Source organism: Primulina huaijiensis, chromosome 9 (assembly GCF_012295235.1).
Source record: "Primulina huaijiensis isolate GDHJ02 chromosome 9, ASM1229523v2, whole genome shotgun sequence".
NCBI lineage: Eukaryota > Viridiplantae > Streptophyta > Magnoliopsida > Lamiales > Gesneriaceae > Primulina > Primulina huaijiensis.
The window spans coordinates 1,172,812-1,197,687 of NC_133314.1; the positions used below are offsets into that span (position 1 = coordinate 1,172,812).

Genomic DNA, 24,876 nt, shown 5'->3' on the forward strand with positions numbered 1-24,876 from the left:
AACTTTCTGGTCCATTTCAAAGTTTTCTGATTTTTGTTTTGGTACACTAACTTTGATTTTTCAGGCTTTCATTCTTATTTTATTTGAGTCTTGACGTGACATCTGAAAATACTGACGTGACAAGAAAAAAGTGTTGATGCTATATCGAAAATTATAACTGACTTGTCCGATATCATGTTAACAGTTTGACCGAAATAGACGAAAATTAGAAGTTATTGGAAAACCCAAAATTATTCAAGTATAAAGACCAGATTTTTCTCTAACATTTATTATAAATTATTTTAAAATTTCCATCAATACGTGATTATTAATATATATTACACTAAATCGGCAGCAGATATTATTGACTTGCATGGGCACTCCCCGGTCCCTATAAATGGCCGCTCATTATCTTCATTTGCTCAACAAAAATATTCGAGTGATCGAATAAACACACACACACACACGAGAAATGGCACCCACGGTTCCTCCTGTTAATGATTTGTGCGTGAAAGACCTTGCCCAATCTCCCGACCTGAAATCTATTCCTTCCCAGTTCACTTTCATCAATGATTCGAAAGGCTCGAATTCGGATTCGCTCCCGATTGTCGATTTTTCCATGCTCGTCTCGGATAATGCTGATCAACGTTCCATTGCCCTCTTGGATATACGCAAAGCCTGTGAAGATTGGGGATTCTTTGTGGTATGTTCTCCAACCACATTCACTTGGATTCTCTTTTATAATTAATAAATGAGTGAAAATATAATTTAAAAAGCTTCTGTTTTTTACATTGAATTAAATAATTTTAGAACTTATTATATATATGTAATTGAGTTTCAAAAGAAACGTAAAATTAATTCATGAATCTAGCTATATTGGTTATTAGTATTTATTTATTTTTAAATACTAAGAACGTTCTCTTGATTTTTTCAAAAAAAATCTCCGCAGCTGATAAATCATGGGATCCCAGAATCACTGATGAAGGCCATAATCGACGCGAGTTTGGAGTTTTTCGACTTGCCGGAGGAGGAAAAGCGGCGGTACGAGGCTAAGAGTGCGTCGGATCCCATAAAAGCCGGCAGTGGCACTGCCAACACTGCGAACAACAAGATTCTCTTGTGGAGGGATTTCATGAAATCCTATGTTCATCCTAACTTTTACTGTCCAGAGAAACCTCAGCATCTAAGGTATAATTTATAATTAATCGTATAGATGGATCTCACAATTTTCGGTTGGATTTGGATACAATATTATTACATTTATAATGTGTTGATTTTAGTTTTATCCAGGGACGTTGTATCCGAATATTCAGAAAAAAGCCGACGTGTTCTGAGGAAACTCCTGCAGGGAATTTGTGAGAACTTGGAATTGGAAGCAGGATCCATGGATGAAGCTATGAACCTGGATTCTTGCTTTCAGTTGTACGCTGCAAACTTCTACCCGCCATGCCCGCAGCCTGATCTTGCAATCGGGATCCCTCCACATACTGATCATGGTCTTCTAACATTCCTCATTCACAATGGAGTTGCTGGCCTTCAAATAGAGCACAACGGGGAGTGGTTCCACACCAACTCTCCAAAAAATTCTATTTTGGTGAACACCGCAGATCATCTCGAGGTAAAATTATACTTTTATTAAGTTCTCAAAGTTTGATTTCGCGATACAGTACTAATTTTTCATTAACCAGATATTTAGCAACGGAAGATACAAAAGTGTAAAGCATAGGGCCGTGGTGAACACCGAGGCGACCAGGATTTCAGTGGTCCTGGCGAATGGTCCAGCACCGGATGTGATTGTGAGCCCATCGGAGGAATTGGTGAAACGTGACGGTCGCGCCTTATATGGTCCGATGAAATACATAGAATATGTGGAGACAATGCTTAGCAATCAATATGGTGGCAAAGGAAACTTGGAATGCTTGAAGATCCAAGCTGATTACCATGAATAGAGCATCTATCTTCTATACTTAATTATAATGTGTGATTTTTAAATAATCGCAGGATTTTACAACCTTTATTATTATGGGATCAAGATATGTACTACATGCATGTTTGTATTAAATATTAATTATACTTGCCGCTTAGCGGCATACGGTATTTTCTTTTACATCTTTCGCAAAATAAATAAAATATAGATGTTGTAGTAAATTTATAGTTTTAAAAAAAATCTTGAGGGTATGAGAAATATAAAAATTTTACTAGAATTTGTATTTATTAAAAATACTGAAGATTTATGACTATTTTGGAATATAAGAAAAGAATATTTTATGTCTGTTTTAGTACGAAGAATAGTTTGTTAAAACTAGGTCTCGAACTTAAAACTTTGTCTCAAACTTAAGATCTGGATTTCGGATGAGTTTATGGGTTTAATTTAGATGTGGAAATTTTTTCTAGAAACAATTATAATGTCTCACATAAGTTGATCTACCCAACTACCTACAGCTAACGAAACAACAGTAGCCATTGAGGACTAATACACAATATGGTCAAATTCAATAATGCTTTTGACTATATTTGGTCCACGTTTCATTTTGTTTTGTAGTGATATCATTTTAAGTAAAAATTTGTGTGAGACGATCTCATGAATCGTATTTTGTGAGACGGATCTCTTATTTGGGTCATCTATGAAAAAATATTATTTTTTATGCTAAGAGTATTACTTTTTATTGTGAATATCGGTAGAGTTGACTCGTCTCACATATAAAGATTCGTGAAATCGTCTCACAAGAAACCTACTCATCATTTTATTAGTGTCGATGGATTAATTTTGATCGTTGAAACTTTATTACATTTGTAGGAAAACAGTCAATTCAATTCCGCCGGTTTGAGTTCGTCGTTTGATGTAATAATTATTTAAATTTCTTCAAGTCTTCATAAAAAATTAATCCTCATGTCAGTCAAATATGATCTACGACTTCATCAAAATACTTGATTAAAAAAATAAATAGTGATGCAGCTAAAATTAATGAGTCTTGTAGACTGCGGACACGAGATTCGACTAATTAGTAAACTGGTGCACTTGACCGGTAAATGAGCTCACCTGGTAAACAGATCCACGTAGGCAATATCAGTTAATTTGCGGGGCGTCATCTGCGTCACGAACACTCGTTAAGTGGGCGTCGGGAGGGTTCCCGGCATAGACACTCCGACGCTCCAGTCAGTAAGTAATTCAAAGAAAACTCAGAGAATTAAAGAACTTTTATAAAAATGATAATATCTCCTTAATTGTCCGGAAATTCCTCTATTGATAGATTTTTAAGAATGCCTAATGGGCTCGGGTTTCTGAAAGCATAATCAATATGTTGGACGTCAATATTGTTAAACCCAATCGATTTTATTAACCCAACAAATAATTGGTCTTATACCCATCAGAAAGTATAGCTTTATAAAAATCTTTATGGCTTCTACGATGACTCGGGGCAAATATTTATAAGAATTAAAAGTATTATACGATTGATTAGACCATATATTGAGGTTAGAGGTGGACATCGGGTCGAGTTCGAATTTATCTTGTTGGGACCCGACAAGTCAGGTAATCGAAATCGACCCGAAATTGTCGGGTATCTGAAATTTTCTTCTGTTTCTTTTTACCTTCTTCGCTAAAATCCGAAAACATCTTCAATAAAAATTGTCAATATCTATTTTCAAATACAAAAATCTTGAAGTAATATTTGTGGATTTGTCTTTTGTATTTCCTTTTANACCTAAAAAAAAGTATTCAATATATGTTCCTACTAAAATTAGTACGAGACACCAACCCGAAAAAAAAATTTGGATTCAAGTACGACTCGACCCACAAACTGAAGACTTGGAATATTGAGAAAATTAAAGTACACTTTACGTGGGGTGCCAATATCATCTTAAATCTATACCATGTATGAAGTACACAATCCCTCGATAAGAAAGTGATCTATTCTCAGACCCAACACACCACAAATGGCCTTGCACCTCCAAATTCCCTTTCATGTTTGCTGTCTCCCATACAAACTTGAACAGGCCAAGAGCCTTATCAAGTTGCTTCACCCCATTCCACACGACCTTTTCCTCATCTGATGTAAGAATCTTACCCATATACAAGCACAAGTTACCGCTGCCAGCAATTGTATGCGTGCCTCCGCGAACTTCCACTTCAATATCTTTAACACTGCCATAAAGGTAATACAGCAGAAGTGTAAATAAACATTGCGATGAGTGACCCAATGTCGTCTTCAACTTCTTCTGCGCCAAATATTCCTGGTGCCGAGTCTCTTTGTATCCAATGTTCTTATCTACCAACACATCCCTGATCTGATAGAGCCCTTCTTTCATTACCTCAAGTTTGGAAACATGGAAAGCTGATTCCTTCTCATCATCTAGACAGTTAATGAGATCGATGGACATCTCAAGAAGTTCCTCCCATTTGCGAGATTCGGTGGAATCCAACCCTTGTTTTATAGGCCTGGGGCGCATCCAGGAGGTATACTCAGGGTCATCATAAGATGTAAACGACTCGAGAAACTTAAGACAGCCAACAACTATTTGCTGCGCCAATCTTATCTGTTTACTTGGATGGTGGCAATGAATCAGAACGTCAATATCAGATTTCAATCCATTCAGTATCTCCTGAAGCGAACCCATCCATATGTGATGCTGTGTCACCTGCGGGCATATGGTATGCCTGACCAACTTCCTTTGCTGCGCAGAAATGCTCAAAATGTCGGCAACTTTAGTCAAAGAAGTTACTTGAAGTTTCTCCCTTTCACTTGGCTTACCAAAACACTGAAAAGCTCTGCACTGATCTTGGCTACCAAATGAAGCCATTAAATTATTTTTCATCGTTTCTTGCATCAAAGGAATCCCAATGAAGGCCCTAACAATGGATCTGAAAGCATGCAATTTGCGCTCCAAAGCTTCATCAACGATTCTTGAACCGTCGTCAATATTCACTAGCCTGCCACCAATTAAATCCACTTCTTTCAGCGTATGGCTCCATTTCTTCAACTTCAGAAAGGCCTTCTCACTCCATTCCGACGTTAAAATCTCCTCTCCTTCTTCCCCTGTGGAATGATACAACACCAGTCTTGAATGCAACACTCCATTTCGCCCGCCGATTAAATGTTTAGCTCCTAAAAGACAATTTTGCAAATATCTAGAGCCCATTTTCAAGTTAAAATCTCAGATTCTAACAAATGAGGCTACAAAACCAAATTTCTATCCACAATATCACCTTAGTGTGACAATTGATCAAACATGTTATGAGCATTAGCGAGTGATCGCTATTTTTTTGCAGCCGATAAATGATCCTCTCTCCTGAATCATAGACCAATTTCTGGTGTTATTTAAATCAAAGTGGCTGAATCGAGGAATTGAAGACTGAACTGGAAGAACATTCACGAAATCATGCTTTTCAACTGACACTCTCAATTACATATATTACCTTTACCGTAATTGATTTTTCATTATTGTAGGAATTTGAGTCAAACAAAAATTAAAAGAGTGTAAATTAAGTGGGAATAAATTTTGAAATTTCCCTAAATAAAAGAAGAAATCCAGACGATTGAAATTGACTAAAATTTGTAATTATAAGATGTAACTCTCCGATGAAATTATTTTTTTTATAAAAAAAATTTAGAATATCAAAGAAACTAAATTGGATTTGGAATCTCTAAATTTAAATGACATAACCCAAATAGATAGATGATTTTGTATGAACATGGCTTACATAAAACGACATATTTCTGTCTTTTCAATTTTCCAAATCATGAATATCGATAACGAGTTAGTTGCATTTAGAGATGACAAAGGTCGAGTTTGGTTTGGGTTTTAAAGGACTTGTATTGGTAATGTTTTTTAACATTGTACCACGAGTCAAATTTATGAGACGAATTTCGATCCGGACCATGAAAAATATTATTTTTATGTTTAAAATATAACTTTTTACTAATTTTTTATTATTTTTGTTAAGAAAAAATATTGTGTAGTATACGTTCTTATTTTGTATATCAAAAGTATATTTTGTACATATTAACTATAATAAATGATGAAGCAAATCCAACCGTCTAATGGTGCGACCAAATCATTACCGTTAATACCAACCTGAAAGGTGTTTCCTCCGCCGTTGGATCGACTCAGATTCGCGCGAAGGCAGAACATCGGCGGTCGTTTCAAGGGTCACGTGCGTCCAACTGTACAGTGATACAGCGTGAACTGTACAATACAGCAGGAAAAGTACCGCACAGCTTTACCTTTTCCTATTCGGAGACGACTCCTTTGTCCTACCCATTTTCGTTCTTCCAATGTCTAGCTTTTCCGAATCGTTGCGTGAATTGCCTGTAAATATAGCCGAAAAATATGTAGCCTTCATCCCTTTTCAGCCTTATGGATCTCGAGTTTTTGATTTTTCCTGATTTTCTCCTGGAGAGATTTGGGGGATTTGATTCAGGATTTTCCTAGGGTTTCTTCTCTGCATTGATTACGTAATAAATTGCAGATTGTTTTGCAAACTGGAGGATCAAGGTTATGGGTATAACTTCTCGACCGTTTACGTGAACACGTTGCAGGAAAAAAATGCAAGAAACTTTGTGCATGTGAAGGTAAGAGTCTAAGAGATCTTGGGACTTCTTTAGTTGATATCTGAAGGAAACTATCTTCTTTTTTTCCTTTTTATTCAGGGTGGTCGGATCGATTGCATTAGGTTTTGATGCTAAAATTGCAGGATATCACATAAATATGGAGTTCTAATCGGTTGGTACCTTAACTTCAGTGGTTGATTGCTTTTAGATTGATCGGAATCAGGGAAAAGTAGGTGAAGGGAGGATTCAGTTGATTGTTTAAGTTTTTGAGATAAGTATTTTTAAGAGATTCAGTTAATAGTGAGATTTACTTTGATTTTAAGGTTGCTTATGATTTCTCGAACTTCGAAAAAGTTAGAAGTTTAGATTTCTTTTAATGGATTGTCTTGGGAAGAAGAGGAAAGGAGTCGAGATCTCAGGAGAATGTGAAAAAGTTTCTGAGGAACAAACTCAATTGGCGATTCTTTGGTCACATTTGTCACTGGAAGATTATTCAAGAAGGAAAAAGAAGTGCAAGGAAGTAGTTGTTTCGAAAATTGTTGATTCATGTCGAAGTGTTGTTAATGGAGTAGCCACTGCCCCGGCATGCGGGGCATCAAGTTTGGAACATCCAGGTAGAGGTCTTAAGAGGAAAATCGGATGCATTGATTCAGCAACTCGATTAGGTAGGAAGAAGAAGATCGACCAGGACTATGAATTGGCTAAAACAATAGGAAAGGGAAAGTTTGGGTCGGTAGTGTTGTGTAGGAGCAAGGCAACCGGGGAGGAGTTTGCTTGCAAGATTTTGCGCAAAGGGGAGGAGATTGTGCATCGGGAAGTGGAGATAATGCAGCATCTGTCGGGTCACCCTGGTGTTGTGACATTGAAAGCAGTGTATGAAGATGCTGAATCTTTCCATCTAGTAATGGAACTTTGCTCTGGGGGACGATTGCTCGATCAGATGGCTAAACATGGCTTGTATTCTGAGCATAAGGCTGCTAACATGATCAAGGAACTGATGCTGGCCGTGCGATACTGCCATGAGATGGGGGTTGTTCACAGGGACATAAAACCTGAAAATATCCTTCTAACATCTTCTGGACAAGTGAAACTCGCGGACTTTGGATTAGCTGTCAGAATTTTGGACGGTAATTTCAAAATGCACTCTTTATGATACCTGTTCTGTGGGGGTAAAATGTGTTCTTTATATTGTTTAAGGAATGCCTTCTTTCATGTTGCTTGCGTTGAGACTTTTGCCTTGTGGCCAGCAGATTTTAAACTAATTTAGTGTTTGAGCGGTCTTATAGTAAATTAAAGTTCTGATTTAGGTGAATCCTTTCCATGTCAATACCGTTTTGGTGATTATTATGAAATGAACATTTGAATTTCCGTGAGTTAGAAAGTTATCCTTTTGCTTCAATTGTGTTAAGCTTTGATTTAGCAGTGGAATAAACTTATTACGTTATTCTAGGAGTATGTTTAACTTGAGAGAGATGCGGACTATATTATAGAATACCTCACTCGATCAGTCAGCAGGTCATTTCAAGGACCGGTATACAATGTTTAGGTTGTCCTAATTTGTCAAGTATTTGCAAGTTTCTGTTTCCTACAATATGGAGGAGATAAGTTAATATACTTGACTTCTCTCTCTTTCTCTCGCACAAACACAGAGCAAACATAGTATTTGACTTTCCATTGTAGGACAGCTGCAGGTGCATTGTTGTTGAGCCAGAGAAGTTGGGGAAAAGGGAATAAGAAAGACTTGGACTTGCTTCTTTCAATTTGTCTGAGAAGATTTGACTAAAAAGAAAACAGGCAAATGTGTTAGCACCATTAGAACCAATTAGACATTTTAGTTTACTTGAAACTTGAAACAAGTCATAGCAGATAGTGAAAGGCTAAAGTAAGTTGAATAAATGTAATCTACTAGATTAAATGGACCAACAAGATCTAAGTTCTATCAGCTTATGGAAGTCTTTCACTTTTGCTACGAGTGTGTCTGTGATGGAGTAATTTTCCTGCAACTTGGTTGACTAGTTCAACTCACTTTGGGTGCACGTGTGTTAAAAATATAATAGGAAAAAACTTGTGATGGAAAATTAATCCTGTGACAGTGTTTGAAAAAGGAGCTAATGATATTTTAAGGTGTTGAAACATTTATGCCAATGCATTTTCCATTACAGGTCAGAGCTTGACTGGTGTTGTTGGAAGTCCTGCCTATGTTGCTCCAGAAGTTCTCGTGGGTGATTACTCAGAGAAGGTTGACATCTGGAGTGCTGGCATCCTGCTTCACGCACTTTTGGTTGGCCTGCTTCCATTTAAAGGAGATTCCTTGGAAACTATGTTCGAGGCTATTAAGAAAGAAAAACTAGATTTTAGTGGTGGTATATGGGAAACAATATCTCAACCTGCTCGTGACCTGCTCTCTGGAATGTTGACACGAAGTATCTCGACGAGGTTTACTGCAAATGAAGTTTTAAGTAAGTGATCTGGTTTTACCAATTCCTTCATTGAGATATTGTTTATGACTTTATGTAAATTAATAGTGTGTTGAGAGATGTGGTTATCTTGCTTTGGTGGGGATTATCATTTGTGGATGATCATTTAGATCTATAACAAAACATCAAGAACTTTTCATGTTGATTTATTTCTCAAATGAACTAAAATACATTTCATTGGTTTGGACATGACATTGTTCTACGTACTTTTTGCTTGTACATAAATGTTTATATGGGATACAAGCTCGAGATGAAGTGTTTCAACGAATCTTATAAAATATGTAGTTCATTTGTGTCCATATTTTTGGGTTTGAAACTAAATTGAAGAAAAGTAAATTGAGGGTATCCTATTCTGGATTTGTGTTTGAACCTGAACCTGATTTTTTTTTCTTATGCTCCCGAATTTACTAATGGCAACTCTAGAGACCCTTTTGCACAACAATGAGTTATGTTCTTGCTAACTTGAAAAAATTCTCTTTCCTCCAGGACATCCGTGGATTTCATTCTACACAGAACCAATTATTAACACCCTAACTCTCAAATCAAAGATAAAGAACCATTCGAGATCCACTTCGAGGCACCTAACATCTGATAGACTAGAGTCAGAGAGAGAACAAATAATGTCCTTCAACTTTCCCAGTGACGACTCTAATCCAGCTTTAGCTTCTGGTAGTTCTACTGAAATAGGTGAAGATGACAATGGACTGGTTGACGTTCTAGCAGTGGCAATTTCACATGTTCGAATATCTGAGCCAAAAAGAAGCAGGATATGCAGCCCCTCGAGACCCATCCAGCAGGAGTGTTCCTCTAACTTGAAGAGTAGCAACCTCTGTACAGCATTTTGACTACCGTGACTATAGCCTGGTGTATGCATCTCGCAGTTTTATATATTGCAGGGATTGACGATAACTTAAAAGTTGTATGCTGAGAGGCGGCGAATAAGTAGTGTCTGTGACTATGGGTATGTGATGAACTAACTTCTTCTGTACATAATTACTGAACTTTAACTTCACGAAATTCACTGCTAATGATCATGTTCTGTTTACTATCAACTTAGTTTGACTCAGTGAACATGCGAAGATGACATAATGAAGTCTTTGTTTCTATATAGTGTGCCTTTTATTGGTTGGAGAAATTTGATAGAATACTTGTATTCTAGCAACTTGTTATATGATATGCAACGAAGTGTGATTTCAGGATCGACTGCCATAAAACTCATTGTTTAGATCGCGTAGAATTGGCTGAAATCAATCGTTTGTGTAAGTCGTGGGATATTGAGGTTAGTTTCCTGTTTTCATTTGTTTCCTGCATCTTCTAGTGATAGTGCTTCTGTTCAGGCTTGAACTTATGAACCATCTTCTGAAACTAGAATGTATGCCTACGATGTCCATGGAGGAACGGACCCTGGATTTAATTTAAGATGATTGGATAAGGTAATGTATTTTGCGTATTAGTAAAACCAGTCTTTTAGGGAAAATGGAGCTTGAAATTTGAGGGTTCTTTTTCTTATTTATTTAAATATGAGCGATATTTTCTACTCATTCCAACTGTGTCTTCCTAGCGATATTCCATTCTCTGCTATTCTGTATCTTGGAGCCCGAATCAGAAGTCTAATGCTAAATTGGCTCCAAGGAACAGACTTGACCCCTGAAATATGTTTGTTCGGACACAGCTGATTCAGAAGTTTACTGCAACAAGCAAGGGTGCATTTGGATTGATTGAGTTGAAATCATAGATCTCAAATACTTGCTAATGCTATAGGATTTCTAATGCTAAATTGGCTCCATGTATGTTATTTGAAATACATGTTTCAAATACTTTCTCAAATTAAATCCTTCGATCCGTATGCAACCTTAGTAATTTTGTTTAATATTGCTTCCTCTAGTCTAGGTGGATTTCGAGATTGCGCTAGAACTCAACCTTTTGGAATTTTTTAAAATGATATTATTTTTTAAAAAAAAAGAATTCCCATGTTTTTGCTACAAAAAGTCATTTCTAATTTCTTTTTTCAAGAAGAATTTAAATATAAATTATGGATAATTTAATATTTCTGCACACCTACACTTGTACATGTTTTATCCAAAGCATAGAGTTGTATAAATTTATTTAACTTTAAACAAACATTTTTTTTTATTTTTTATTTTTTGCATTTTGCTGAACACTTGAATGTAGTTTTATTTATTAATGCATAAAGTGTAACAGTTCTCGACCCAACTCATAGCCTGAAATGTTTCTTCGCATACGATGGATTTAACAATATATTACATATTATATTTATTATCATATATTTGATGAAACAATCTAATATTTCCAAGATTTTCTTAAGCATTAAATTCAGCATAAAATGATGTATTTATATATATAAATTTTGATCAAATAAAATTTGATTAAAAATGTAATAAAAATGAGCAAAGCTTTTGTAATTTGTTATCTCCGCAATCCCCTAAAAATGCTCGTCCTAAGGTTATCATTAGAACACCAATTAAGCTCTAGATAGATTAAAATTTCGTCTTCTTTTTAACTCTTATTATTATTATATTATATTTCAAAATCATTCAAAGCAGCAAAATGCACTATTACACCTATTTTCTTTAACTTTTTCATTAACTCCTCTTGTTAGTTATCGGAAGCATATTTTGGGATTGAAAGTTTATACAAAAATATAATATTAAAACACTTTCATATAAATTTTCCTAAACCATGAGTCAGCATCCAAAATTATAATTTGAATTACCGTAAATTGTCATTTCTTGTACCCGGGATTAGTCAACATCGATATTGTTTAACAATCACACAATTGAAAACAACAAGTCTTGTATATCAAAGTCTAGTCAACCAGTTTATAAAACATAATCGGCACTGTCTTTACAACGAACAAATTCCAAAACATAATAAACTTGCAAAAACGTCTTACAACTCGAATTAAAATAAAAATTTAAAAAAACATAATTGAATCAGACTTCTTGATTCCTCTCTATCATCAGTCCCAAAATTAGTCACGTTCTTTTTCTTTGATTTGCTCTTCAGACTTATTTGCGGAAGGAGAGTAAGGGGTGAGTGATATGATCACCACTCAGTAAGCGAAGATCGTTCGAACACATACATAACAAATATCATGCCTAACATATTTCGTATAACATATATCATATGCATAAGCGTAAGCATAACATTCGCATAAGCACTGAATTTCATATTCTTTCAATGGTTTACTGATATTATTCCCTAATTTTTACTCATCTAAGGAGGTAATGTCATATAACGGTTACAATCTCATTATGTAAGGGCCATAAACTTATCGTATGTTGGTGATTCTCACTCATATCTAGTTGAATGCTCACTGTACCAAAACATAAGGTATCATATCAAATGAAGGGTAAGTAGAAGAATAATGCTCGACCAAAACTTTCAAAACGAACTAAGCCATAAACGAAATTTATAGTTTTAAAACCAGTCTACTTACTTCAAACTTGATAATAATAATAAAAAAAAACTTGAAGATGGATAGCTTGGTTCGAAATTCTTTAAGAACCACTGCATGTATTCAGACAGCGTTTGGGTTGCACTTCGATACTTGGCAGAACTTTGACTCAAAAATTTTGACAGTACTTGGGGAGAGGATTTTCGTAATATAAAGTGAATTTGAAGATGTAATTTTCGAGAATGGGATGGGGGTATTGATACACGGTGAGGTGAAACCCTGCCATAACTTATTTTATATTTCTTCTATAATTTTGAAATAATTCGTCCATACATATAATTTTGTTAAATCTCAAAAACTTGGTTCCCAAGTTTATGTAATTTTCGAATATATATTGGACTAGGTTGTTGAATGTATATTGTTTTCTTGTATAGGTTCATGACATACTTAGACCGCATTAAATTCATTAGCTTCCTTGTTGAGCAAAGTTTACCTTTCATTAATTATTTTATTCCAAATTTGATTGATATGGTAGTTTTAAATTTTGAAATCCTTTAATATATTGCATTAGATTTTTGAATTTAATATATTTATTGGTTTGAAAATTTTGAATACCATGTAATATTTAATATTTTTGAATTTTTTATTACTTACAATAATACCAAAATTTCGAAAATAAAATATTATACATGTATATAATTAAATAATAATTACATGCCCAAAAACCGTGGATCTCATATCTCTCCCTTCTTATTAGAAGTTTCGTCCTCTAAACTTGAGTTGACTTGATCTTTGAAAAGGTAGAGATATTGCCTGCACATCTTCTCTTCAAACTCCCAAGTAATTCTCGCCCTTTGTGGTTAGACCATTGCATAAGGACCTCTTTATATTTTAGCTCTTCCCCCAAGTTACCTTTGATCATGAGCGATTCAACTTCCAGAACATGGCTTGGGCCCGGATTTATTTTCTTAACTGAGACACGTGGAAGACATTGTAAATCCTTGATATATCTGGCGGCAATGCTAGTCTGTAAGCCAATATGCCCATCTTCTCCAGAATTTCAAATGGTCCTACATACCGAGGATCCAGTTACTGGATCAGACGACTCTTTTAATTGATGAGACCATTATATAAGCTTTTCACCAACTGTGAATTCCGCTAATTTGGCCCAATTCTTTTGTCTGTCTTGTGCAGCTTTGAGTCTGTCTTTGATGATTGCTACTTTTTCCACTGTCGCTTGAATTGGTTCTAGCCCAGTTATGTCTTTCTCCCCTACTTCGTCTTAGTACAATGGTGATCTATACTTTCGTTCATATAGAGCTTAATATGGAGCCATTCCAATGATGTTGTGATAACTATTATCATAAGTGAACTCTATCAGAAGTAGATGTTCACTCCAATTACTATTGAATTCTAGGGCACATACCCTCAACATGTATTCTAGCGTTTGAATCGATCTCTCTATTTGGCCATCAGTTTGAGAGTGATAAGTCGTGCTAAGAGTAACTTTTGTTCTCATGACTTTTTGAAAGCTCTTCCAAAAGTGTGAGAAAAATCTCGGATTTCTATCAGACAAGATGCTCACTGAAACTCTATGTAATCATATGATATTGTCCTTGTACAGGGTAGCCAGCTTTTCCATGCTACAATTCATGCGGATGGGCAGAAAATGCATAGATTTTGTGAGTCTATCTACAATTAACCATATTTCATAGTGAGTCTGTCAGCCAAGATGCTCAAGGAATGGCTTGAACACACTGTTCATTAGATCCATGAAGGCGGCAGGTGTGTTCGTCAAGCAAAAAAAGCATCATAGTGAACTCATAATGCACGTACCTTATTGGTGTCATGTTCTCAAATTTTGTTTGGAAAAGACTGTAACTCCCTTAAGCCGATCAAACATGTCGTCTATTATAGAAAGAAGGTACTTATTCTTGATTGTGATCTTGTTCAGTTCCTTATAATCAATGCACGATCTCATATTCTGATCCTTCTTCTTCACAAATAGTATCAGATCTCTCCACAGAGATGTGCTTGGTCGAATTTGCTTCTTGTCAAAAAATTTCTCAAGTTGCTCTTTTAGCTCATGAAGTTCAACTGGCGTCAGATTGGTGCGACACTAGGAACCAGAGTGATTTTGAGCTCTATCTCACGATTCGAGACTATCCAGGCAATTCTTTCGGAAAAACGTCCGGGAATTCCCGTACTATTGGGATGTCTTCCATTTCGAGCTCAATTTCTTCTTTCACTTTAGTGACCATTGCTAGGTAGATCTCTTCTCCAGATTTCATGGATTTCCATGTTTGGGAAGCATAAAGAAGTGACTTCTGTTCTTTGGATTTTCCATGATACACGATCTCCTCTTTGTTCGAGGTTTGGAGCTTGACACTCTTTCTCTTACAGTCTACCATCAAGTTATTTCTGGCTAACCAATTCATTCCTAGTATGACATCGAAGTCAACCATAACGAGTTGTATCAGGTCGCCACTAAAGGTATTACTGTCAATGTTGATTCTACAATCTCACGTTATTTCTGGCTAACCAATTCATTTCTAGTATGACATCGCAGTCAACCATAACGAGTTGCATCAGGTCGCCACTGAAGTTATTACTGTCAATGTTGATTCTACGATCTCAATGAATCTCATAAGTTTCAATAGCCTTACTTGTAGGAATCGCTATTCTGAAATGTTCAACTAATTTCTCAGGTTACGTCCAACTTTCTTAACAAATCTCGTAGATATAAAGGAATTTTTATCACCACAATCAAACAACACATAAGCAGACACTTTTTAGATTATGACGGTACCTGACACGACGTCGTTTGTGTCGTCTGCTTCTTCCTGCATAATGGCAAACACCCGGACATTCAGTTTGTTCTATTTTGACTTGTCGGGGTTTGCTCCTGCGTTTGACCTATTTTTCTTGTTGGGTCCAGCTGCTTTGTTGGTAGCTTCGAGACAATCTGCAATATGGTGTCCCAGTTTTCCACAACTAAAACCACGCCGCTTGCTCTACGATACTCTCTAGTTTGCCGGAAATGGCAGGTTGGGCGTGACTTGAGTTTTTGGTCGTTCGTAACTGACAAAGGCCCCTTGGATTGTCCGTCAGACTAGTTTAGTCTCTTAAACTTCTGCCCCTTCTGAAAATACTGGTCACTAAGGGGGCGTTTGTTCTTGTTTTCCACTTTTATTTGTATGATATTAGTCTCGGCTGGAAAGCTGCGCCCATCAAGTTTGCGAAACTAGCCGGCTGGTATACTACTAAAGCTGATTGGATTCGGTTGTTCAATCCTTTCTTGAATCGATGCAATTTCAGAACCTTATCTGCCATAATGGTCGGGGCATAAGTCCAAAGAACATTGAACTTGGAAGTATATTCTACCACTGACATGTCTGGAGTTTGAGTGAAACTTTCAATTTCTCTCAGCTTCTGTAGTTTGACATCTGTTGGATAATATTGCTTTAGGAAAGCGTCTCGGAACTACTGCCATGTGATTTGTCCAGTATTTGTCATAGATGACGATATTGTTACTCACCACTTTCTTGCTTTGTCTTCTAAGAAAGATACTATTACTTCTACCTTAAGTGCCTCGTGAACCTCCAGCGCTCTGGCAAACTTCAGGGTTGGTGTCTCCTTTGAATGTTGGACACCTATTCTTCCGGATGGATTCATAGTGATATTTGATCTCATTCGATGTTGGAAGTGGATGTAATATCCCATAATTAGGTATATGCAATATTTAATTATTATATAATGCTAATAAAAAAATTGAAATAAAATCGTTGTCATTGACCCTAAAAACCGTTGTCTTTGACCCTCAGAAGACAACAGTTTTATAAAACCGTTGTCTTTTTGCTTAAAAAAACGCTCTACGACAACGTTTGTATAAACTGTTTCCATATTTAGTTACGGTTTTGCTAAAATCGTCGCTAAATTTAGCGACAGTAATAGCAAACCGTCGTTAATTTCAAAATTGTGACGGTTTTAAGCAAAACCGTCACTAAATTTAGCGACTATTTAAAGTGAAACTGTCACATTTTTTAAATTAGCGACAGTTTTATTTTAGCGACGGTTGTGTTATAGCGATGGTTATAAGCAAAACCGTCGCAAAATTTAAACATGCGACAGTTTTGAAAATACCGTCGCTATTAGCCACAGTTTTACAATAGCGACGGTTTTACCAAAAACCGTCGTAAAATTTCTATAAATACCCGTGTTTTCGATCCATTTTCTTCCACCCCACTTCACAACACTTAAAATTTTTCTCTCTTACACAATTTTACCACTTCGGATTGGAGGAAAGGCTTGGGTCTTGCCTATAAAATAAAGTGAAATAAAGTCATTCACCTAAAGAATTTCAACAGTTTCTTAGCATAATTTTCGAGTTTTAGGGGCTGGTCTAGAGTAGAGTTAGAGTGGTGTGAGAATGTGGCTTTTAAATAGTTGAAAAGAGAGGAAAAAATCATTTATATACCTCAAACCGCTCCAAAAATTCCACTAAACTCTCTACTTACCCAGAAAGCTATCAGAAAAGGAGGTGTCAAAAAATTAGCAGCCAATTTTTCGTTAAAATTCAGAAACTACCGCTACCCGGGAAAGAAATAGTGTCAGAAAACTCATTTTCAAGTATCGTTTTCACTCCCATTTTTCGTACCTCTGCTAACCGTATTATATCTTAGTCTAAGCATGAAACTTGTTCATTATATGTAATACTTCTCATTCATGTCCTTGGTTTCCTGGAATCGGCCCCGGAAATAGTGTTTTTCGACAATCAAAGCAGGGGTGTAAGTTTTACTAGTTATTTCGTTTCTGGCATGTTTCGGCTGCGAATTTGAGAAAACTTATAACACAAAAATTGTAGGAAATAATATTTTCCGTATGTTGGAAAATTTGGGATATATATATATATATATATGTATGTATGTGTGTGTATATATATATATGTGTATATATATGTATAATATAAATTAAATAAATAAATAAAAATTATTATTATTGTGTTACTTTCATAATAATATTTTTGTAAATTATTATGAATATTTAAAGTACATTTACTTACTAAGACATAAGACGAGTACAAAGATTTTATATATGCTATTTTATATCACCAAATAAAGTATAAAATTATGAGCTAATACTCGTTATTTTGGTGTTTTTAGGGATAGTCTATATTAAAATGAATTAGGAAGTGTTATACTATACTGCTTATAATCACCTTGGTCAATAGGATTAGCTTGAACTTTGGATTCTCACACCCATCTATAGTAAGTCACTAAAGTGAGGTTTTTTTTTAGTGATTTCTTGTGCCTGCATCTCTTAGTCTCGTTGATGCATAACTTCGATGGCCACTTCTTCTATTATAATAAATCCTCAATCATGCCAACAACCTTCTTACCGATCAGATCTATCATCTTGATCGCATCATATTTAAAAATTTATTCTACTTAATTTACTCATTACTGTTATTACATAATAATTGAAAGCTTCGGTGAAAAGTTTTCACCGTAATATCATCACACTAAGTGTGATTCTTTTCAAGCTTTCACCAAATAAGGTTTTGGTTAATCATTGAATGAATGAACGAATGATTGAATGATAAAATGATTGACCGAGACAGAGCCCTGGACAACAGACTTTGGTCTGGAGTTTGAGTCCACTGAACAACGTGACATTGGACCGGGTATATTAGTTCAGTTGGCTCGTTTTTCCTTGCCAGCCATATTTTTTTTCTTGTACACTCATATAACCGGATGCTAACCCTATTGTCTATTATATCATTCTGTTAAATTTAACATCATATTTATTATTATTTAATTCTCGTCAAGTCTTTAAAAACTTGACATCTTTATTTTCTTTATCTATTGTAATTTTCGGAGCCAGGTATCCAAGAATTAGATAAAGAAAGAAATGTCGCGAATGATCTATCAGTGGTTGTCTAAAATATTTATAATAAATCGTTGTCATTTTTTTATCTTATGTTTTAGTTTGATCTTGTAAAACTCTGTCATAGTTTACATGTAATTTGTTCGATTCGCTTCCGCTAATAAAGTTTAGTAGTTTTTTTTTAATGCCTACAATATTTCAAAGGAGCATTTCCGTACGAGATGCTATGGTGGCATTTCTCGAGGGCTAAGTCCCGAATTGGCTGCCACAGTGGAGGTGGCTGGTTGGTGTAGGGTTTACCAACCCTTGTAGTGTTATTGTCACTATAGTGGCTATGACCATCAGGTCTGCTTGGTTAAGACTAAACCCTGGTGGCGGTGGTGGAGATCCATTCTCATCTTCGTCGTTGTTGTTATTGCTGTGGATTTCGGTTTTGCTTTGGTGGTTTGCCGATCATTTCATACAGATGATAAGTTAATAAGAATTTGTTGCATGTATAGTATTTACAAAAATCATATAATAGAATGAGCTGAATAAATTTGAAATCAATGAATAAATAATAAAAAAATATCTCTTTATTGATTTCATAAAAGTAAAGAAACATAGTCAAATTGAACGAGATAACTAAGTAGTTGTGAAGAAATATGTAGCAACAATCACAAGAAAAACTCCTAGTAACTAGAACGACAAGAACATCATAATCCAATATTTATCCATTTCCTACTGCTTCTATGGGCTCTGGTTCAATCCCTTCGGGGGCCTCATCATCGAACTCTTATGCTTGCATTTGTTCCATCAACTGCATAAGCCGGGTATTCTCCTCTCTGAGCTGTGAAACTTAATTATTCAGCCCTTGAATTTCCGCATCAACCTCGATTCGTAACTGGCGGGGTGCTGATGGTGTTGCAAGCTCGATCCTGCTGATTTTTTAATCTTTAGGTCCTCGGTTTGCTTGATCAAACGGTGGCTAACATCTGAGAGATTATTCATGGCGGCACAGGCTTCCTCTAACCTCATCTTGTTCCTTGCATTATGTTGTTTTTCCTCAGTTAATTCCTTAATGTCTCTATGTAGTCTCTCCTCTCGGTGCTTACAGGTCTCGATATCATCCCTTAGCAAGATGTTGTTTCCCCTTAATTGTTCACAATGATGGACAATCTTCTTTAGTTGCTCTTGCAATTCTGCCTCACATGCAATCAGCGCTTCGTTTTCTTGCCTTCACTCACTTAGTCAGGCTCTAAGGCGCTTAATCAAGTGGTCTTGGTTGTCGAGGGCAAGATGCTTCATATGAATGACGTCATGTGCACGAATGCGGGGTCTCAAGGGAGCCGGTGGAGCCATTTCCTAAAATAAACAGTAATCATAAAAAGCAGAAAACAGTAAGTACTAAGGCCGTTTTGGGCAGATTCTGGGTTTGAACAGAATTTTTCGAAAATGAAAATTTTGGAAATAAACATATAGATGGAAAGAATATGTCAGATAGTATTTCAGAACAATTGAAGGAATCAAATTTAGAATTTTATATGAGAAGTTGTAGCATCTACGAAACTCTCCTGAAACGACAAAAACGCGATTTCGGAGGTCTAAATGAAAGAATTTGAGAGATCTAAATGAACGAATTTGACCGAAATAAGACTTGCATCATCACCAATTTGGCCCAAATAAGACTTGCATCATCACAAAGGACTTCGCAATGTGTACTGCTCGTTGGATCACACTGGAGGATAATACATTAAGCCTTTTCCCAACTGTGTGAAAACATCCCAAATTTTTTCGACAGACCTAGCCGGATTATGAATCACGCTGCTCTGATACCACTTAAATTTCACGTCACGTGCCCATTGTTAGTCGACACCGGTGTTATTTAACAACCACACAATTGAAAACAACAAATTTCGTTTATCAAAGTCCAGTCAACTCGTTTATAAATCATAGTCGACACTGTTTTTACAACGTAAAAATTTTAAAACATAAATAAACTTGCGAAAGCATATTAAAACTCGAATAGACTTCTTGATTTGCTCTTCAGACTTATCTAGGGCGAGAAATTAAAAGGTGAGTGATATTGTCATAACTCAGTAAACGGGAACCATTTGAGTACATACATAGCAAATACACACAATCTTCGAAAAACAACGTATCATGTATAACATGTTATATTTCGTATAACATATATGCCAACTTGATTTGAGCACGCCATGAGAAATCATATAATTAATAACTTCAATACCATCTAATATTTTAATCAGCTTATATACAAATGCATATATATTATATTGTATGTATCCATTACATTGTAATATGTAAGAGTATGAAATAATTTAAAGTGGTGGTCACGTGAACTACCTAATTATTCAAAATAGACCTCTTTTGTCATTCCCTACTTTAATAAAAATAATAATAATAATACTCAATCACGCTCCGAATTAAGATGAGTAGGATGGGCGAATATTCTAGAATTATAATATATATTTTATATTTTATGCAAATTATTTAATTTTTAAATTTTGCCTACGGACAAGAAAAAAATTGATGTCATTATTATTTACTATGAACCACCGAGGTGGTTTTAATTAGAAATGTGTACTGTATTATTATATTATTAAGTTTGAGATTCTTATTTTAGAGAATATCAAAATATTTAATTTCATAACTACTCTTCTTACTCCACTAAAAACCTTCTCAAGTCACTTCATATTTTACATAGAAAAAAATCTAAACAAAACTTCGAACAATTCTTCTAAATTGAAAATAATTTCATGTTAATTATTTAATATTATTTCATCAAATTAAAAATAATAATACATATTTTACTAATAGTTAGAATTCTTAGGATTGTGCTAAAAAAAAGATCGTGTTGTCTTGAAATGAAATCTTTCCCAAGAATACTAGAAGAACTTAATTTATAGATGATTAATATTATTGCTCACATAATTAATATTTGAAAATTTTCAAATAAAGTAAAAACAATTATTAATCATGAGTAACATTCATGGTTAAAATTGATGGTCAAATGTTGACTTTCCGTTGTGCCATAGTCTAGTTAAATAAATTGTGTGTTTTTTCATCAAATATGAAGTATAACAAAATCAGTTGTTTGAAGTTTTCTCATTTCCATTTCAAAAAAAACAAACAAACAAAATCGAACTCAAACTCAAAAAAAGTAATTTTAAAAAAAATGAGCAAGAAAGAGTTTTCGTCGAGTATTCTCGAACGTGTTTAAAATTTGTTCGTACCTTAAACTCAAGACACGGTTATAACACGAATAATCCGTTGAACAGCTCATCTTTCCCTCACATAGTAAAGAATCAATTTTTTTCCCTGATGGAATGAGAAGAATCGATTTATACCAAACAAAAACCTTAACAATCGCAGCACCCTTCGTTTCTCCTTAACCCCTTAATCATAGTACAGTTAGAATGTAAAAAATAATCCTTAAACAATAACCCTCGAGTCCCCACGGTCCCCACACGCGAGGCCCATTCCATTCACAGCCCTCCGTTCACCATGCAATATATACGAACAATTTATAAACGAACATACAGTTCCCACACAAATACCCATCAACAAAATTTCAACCTTTTCACGTTACATTCATTGAAGCACAGTGTTTTTTCTTGTTTTTCTCTCTTTTCCACACCTACCCTTCTTTCTCTTTCACCATCGCATTTCTCTCTCTCTTTTATTGGTGTTGGTTGAGTTTCAGATATTGTTTCTTCTTTCTTGTGCTCGAAATATGAATAGAAGCACCCTTTGAATGGATTTGTTAAAGGTGGGGGGTTGAGATAGGACGAGTATGGAATTAGCAAGATTTAGGCAATTGATGGTTCTATGGTGTAGAATCCGAAGTACTCGTGTTGCTCTAATGGGTGGAAACCACACGGCTGCTAGATTTTGCTCTCGCTAAGATTGCTCCCGCATTGTAGTGCTAGTTTTTTCAATCTCTTTCAACAGTTGATTATCTGGTTTAAACTTTGTTTCTGTTGTAGAAAACATTTCAGAAATCAGCGTAGAGAAATTCTTTCTTTGGTTCAATTTAATCCTAAGATGGATAAATTGGGTCGAGGGTATCGAGCTAAGAATATTGGGTATGATATGAATAAGCTGAATGGGGTTGGATTTGGGTTGAATTCTCGGACCATTTTGGTAATCAGGCTACCTGAATCGCGGGTTTTGCGTATCGTGTCAAGATCTATGTTCGTGGCCATGGTTATTCTGGCATTGCCCACACTTGGCTCTATGATCAGAGCCTCATCCAATGGTTCTCTGTACGAAAAGGGTGGCGATTTAGTCATCGCTAGTGGGTTCAAAATTCTACCTTTTTTGTTCCGTGATTTGTTGGACGAAGGCCTAATCAAGAAAGGCCATAAAGGTCTCATTTTGGGGGCTGGCGTTGGTGAAATTGAAGATGATTTTGAGTTCTTGAAGGATGCTGGCATTGATTTGCTCTCCGGAGTTAATCTTCAGCACAAGAAGGTTGTTGAAAACAGGTTGTTTGATTTTGTGTTCGCCTTGAGTTTTAACGGGATCCAGGTGTTTGATGGTGTTGTAAAGGATGGCGGATTGGTGATCTCGCCATTGGGTGATGAACACTCGACCGAGCTAAGATTGCTAAGAAATTACAAGATTGTGTATCTAAGAAGGTTGGAGAACACCGTTGTGGCGATGAGGAAAAACCGGGGATCCTCAAATGGAAGGGAGAATCCCCCTGTGGATCAAGTTTTAAGTGGCGTTAGTACAGTGGATGAAAAGAAAGTTGCAATGAAAGGGTTGGAGGATGCATATCTCGAACCCCCTAGGCGGGAGGCCTTCTTAAGAAAATCAAGCTTTACATCGAGAAAAATCAAGTTCCTTCCTGATCTTTTGAAGGATTCGTTGGATGAATACCCACGCCGAGTCTTTATCTCGGATGACTCGAGTGCACTTGACTGGTTTTACAAGAACTATCCCATGAGAGATCAAGAATTCGAAGTTTATGACTTGGATATCGTGAGTAACAGTGAATTATCGGAAGGTGTCCTCATTCAAGGAACGGAGGTATCGACTTGGTTAACAAAGAACCTGGAATGCGATGACTACGTCGTGATGAAAGCCGAGGCAGATTTGGTGGAGGAGATGCTAAAAGAGGGGACACTGTATCTTGTGGATGAATTGTTCTTGGAGTGCAATAACCAATGGCAAGATGGAGAAGTGAATGGGAGCAAGAGGGCTTATTGGCAGTGTTTATCATTGTATGGTAAAGTGAAGGATGAGGGAATTGCAGTACATCAATGGTGGAACTAATTGTGTGAAGGTAGAAGACAGGTTTCTCAATTATTTGTGATACTTTTTCTTGGCTTTTTTCATGGCATATATGCTAAGGAGTTTGATCTTTTTGTTCTTTCTTCTAATAATTACTTCGGGTGTTATTATTAAAAAGTAAATGCATTGTGACAGTGAATGAGTGAAAGATATAAAAGTGGTTTTTTGTGCGTCACCACTATCATTTTCTTCTTTGTTTTTGCTATTTTATGAAAACGCAACTCTGAATTTTTAAACCACTAGGAATGTACACATGCGATGCACGTGGGTGACTAATAATGAAAAAGATAATTACGAGAATTAGATAATGTTTAAAATCTTTCGAATAACATCATGTTTATAAGTATTTATCAATCTAAATATATCAAAACACAATACATAAAAATACATCATGACAATAAATCATATATATTCACTTATTTATATGAAATTCTTCAATCCACGACATAATGATAGCTCTCTTAAATGATAAATCAACAAAAATATTTTTCATCTAAATATCATTCAAAATGAAATATAATAAAAATAAAATTAACAGAAAAGTGGGTTTTACCAAAATCGAAACTAAAAAGTACTTAAATGGAATACACGTAGACAAACGTCAAATAAAATTCTCTTAAATTACTAAATTATCATAATAATGTTAAAATAAAACCATTAAACTTGTTATTAAGTTAAATATCACTTTTGCTTTTGCTAAATTTTAAACCATTGCAGATTTTATTTAATTTCTATGTTTTTTTTAGAATACATAGTATAGATAATTAATTTTATATCAGAATCAATCATTTATAAATTAATATTGGTGATTAATAATTTCAGTGAAATAAAATTTTAACATAATATCACTCAAATAAATATGTATAGTAAAACACAAATATAAATAAAATAATATATAATACTCAGTTAAAAGATATTGTATGTAAAATTATAATATATAACAAATGATAATAAATTATCAATATAATTCATATTTATTATAAGGATTATATTGATTAAAATTTTTTTAAGGATTATATCATAAATTTAGTTCAAAAGTACAAAGTAATTTTCATTCTTTTTAATTTATCCTTATTTTTTCTCTTTATGAATAAAATTGAAATAAATCAAACTAATCAAATTATACTGTAAATAAAATATAATTTTTTTACAAAAAAAAAACATATAGAATCTACATGCACGCAGTGTTAATTTTATTGGAAAAAGATCATAAGAAAAATGACATTTACTGACACGATTTTAATGAAACTGGTAGAAAACTGTA

General features: G+C 35.1%; 4 protein-coding genes across 5 annotated transcripts; 3 read left to right on the forward strand and 1 right to left on the reverse strand.

Annotated features, from left to right (window-relative positions):
- The first annotated feature begins 395 nt into the window (after positions 1–395).
- On the forward strand, positions 396–2,086 carry LOC140984812 (2-oxoglutarate-dependent dioxygenase 19-like). The gene is made up of 4 exons (XM_073452451.1): positions 396–682; positions 929–1,167; positions 1,270–1,597; positions 1,668–2,086. Exons 1-4 carry the CDS (start codon positions 452–454, stop codon positions 1,926–1,928), a joined length of 1,059 nt encoding a protein of 352 aa, XP_073308552.1. The 5' UTR covers positions 396–451; the 3' UTR covers positions 1,929–2,086.
- Positions 2,087–3,804: 1,718 nt separating this feature from the next.
- Positions 3,805–5,454, reverse strand: LOC140984866 (uncharacterized). Its single transcript, XM_073452537.1, has one exon. The coding sequence runs from the start codon at positions 5,116–5,118 to the stop codon at positions 3,835–3,837; it is 1,284 nt and encodes a 427-aa protein (XP_073308638.1). The 5' UTR covers positions 5,119–5,454; the 3' UTR covers positions 3,805–3,834.
- Positions 5,455–6,171: 717 nt separating this feature from the next.
- LOC140984527 (serine/threonine-protein kinase PEPKR2-like) lies at positions 6,172–10,059 on the forward strand. 2 transcript variants are annotated; one of them, XM_073452015.1, is made up of 4 exons: positions 6,172–6,551; positions 6,630–7,657; positions 8,693–8,989; positions 9,494–10,059. In XM_073452015.1, exons 2-4 carry the CDS (start codon positions 6,907–6,909, stop codon positions 9,850–9,852), a joined length of 1,407 nt encoding a protein of 468 aa, XP_073308116.1. In that variant the 5' UTR covers positions 6,172–6,551; positions 6,630–6,906; the 3' UTR covers positions 9,853–10,059. The 2 variants fall into 2 exon arrangements, with proteins under 2 accessions (XP_073308116.1, XP_073308115.1); XM_073452014.1 differs by having other exon boundaries at positions 6,172–7,657.
- Positions 10,060–22,358: 12,299 nt separating this feature from the next.
- LOC140984640 (uncharacterized) lies at positions 22,359–23,594 on the forward strand. The gene has a single exon (XM_073452190.1). It carries the CDS (start codon positions 22,359–22,361, stop codon positions 23,592–23,594), a length of 1,236 nt encoding a protein of 411 aa, XP_073308291.1.
- Positions 23,595–24,876: the final 1,282 nt, after the last annotated feature.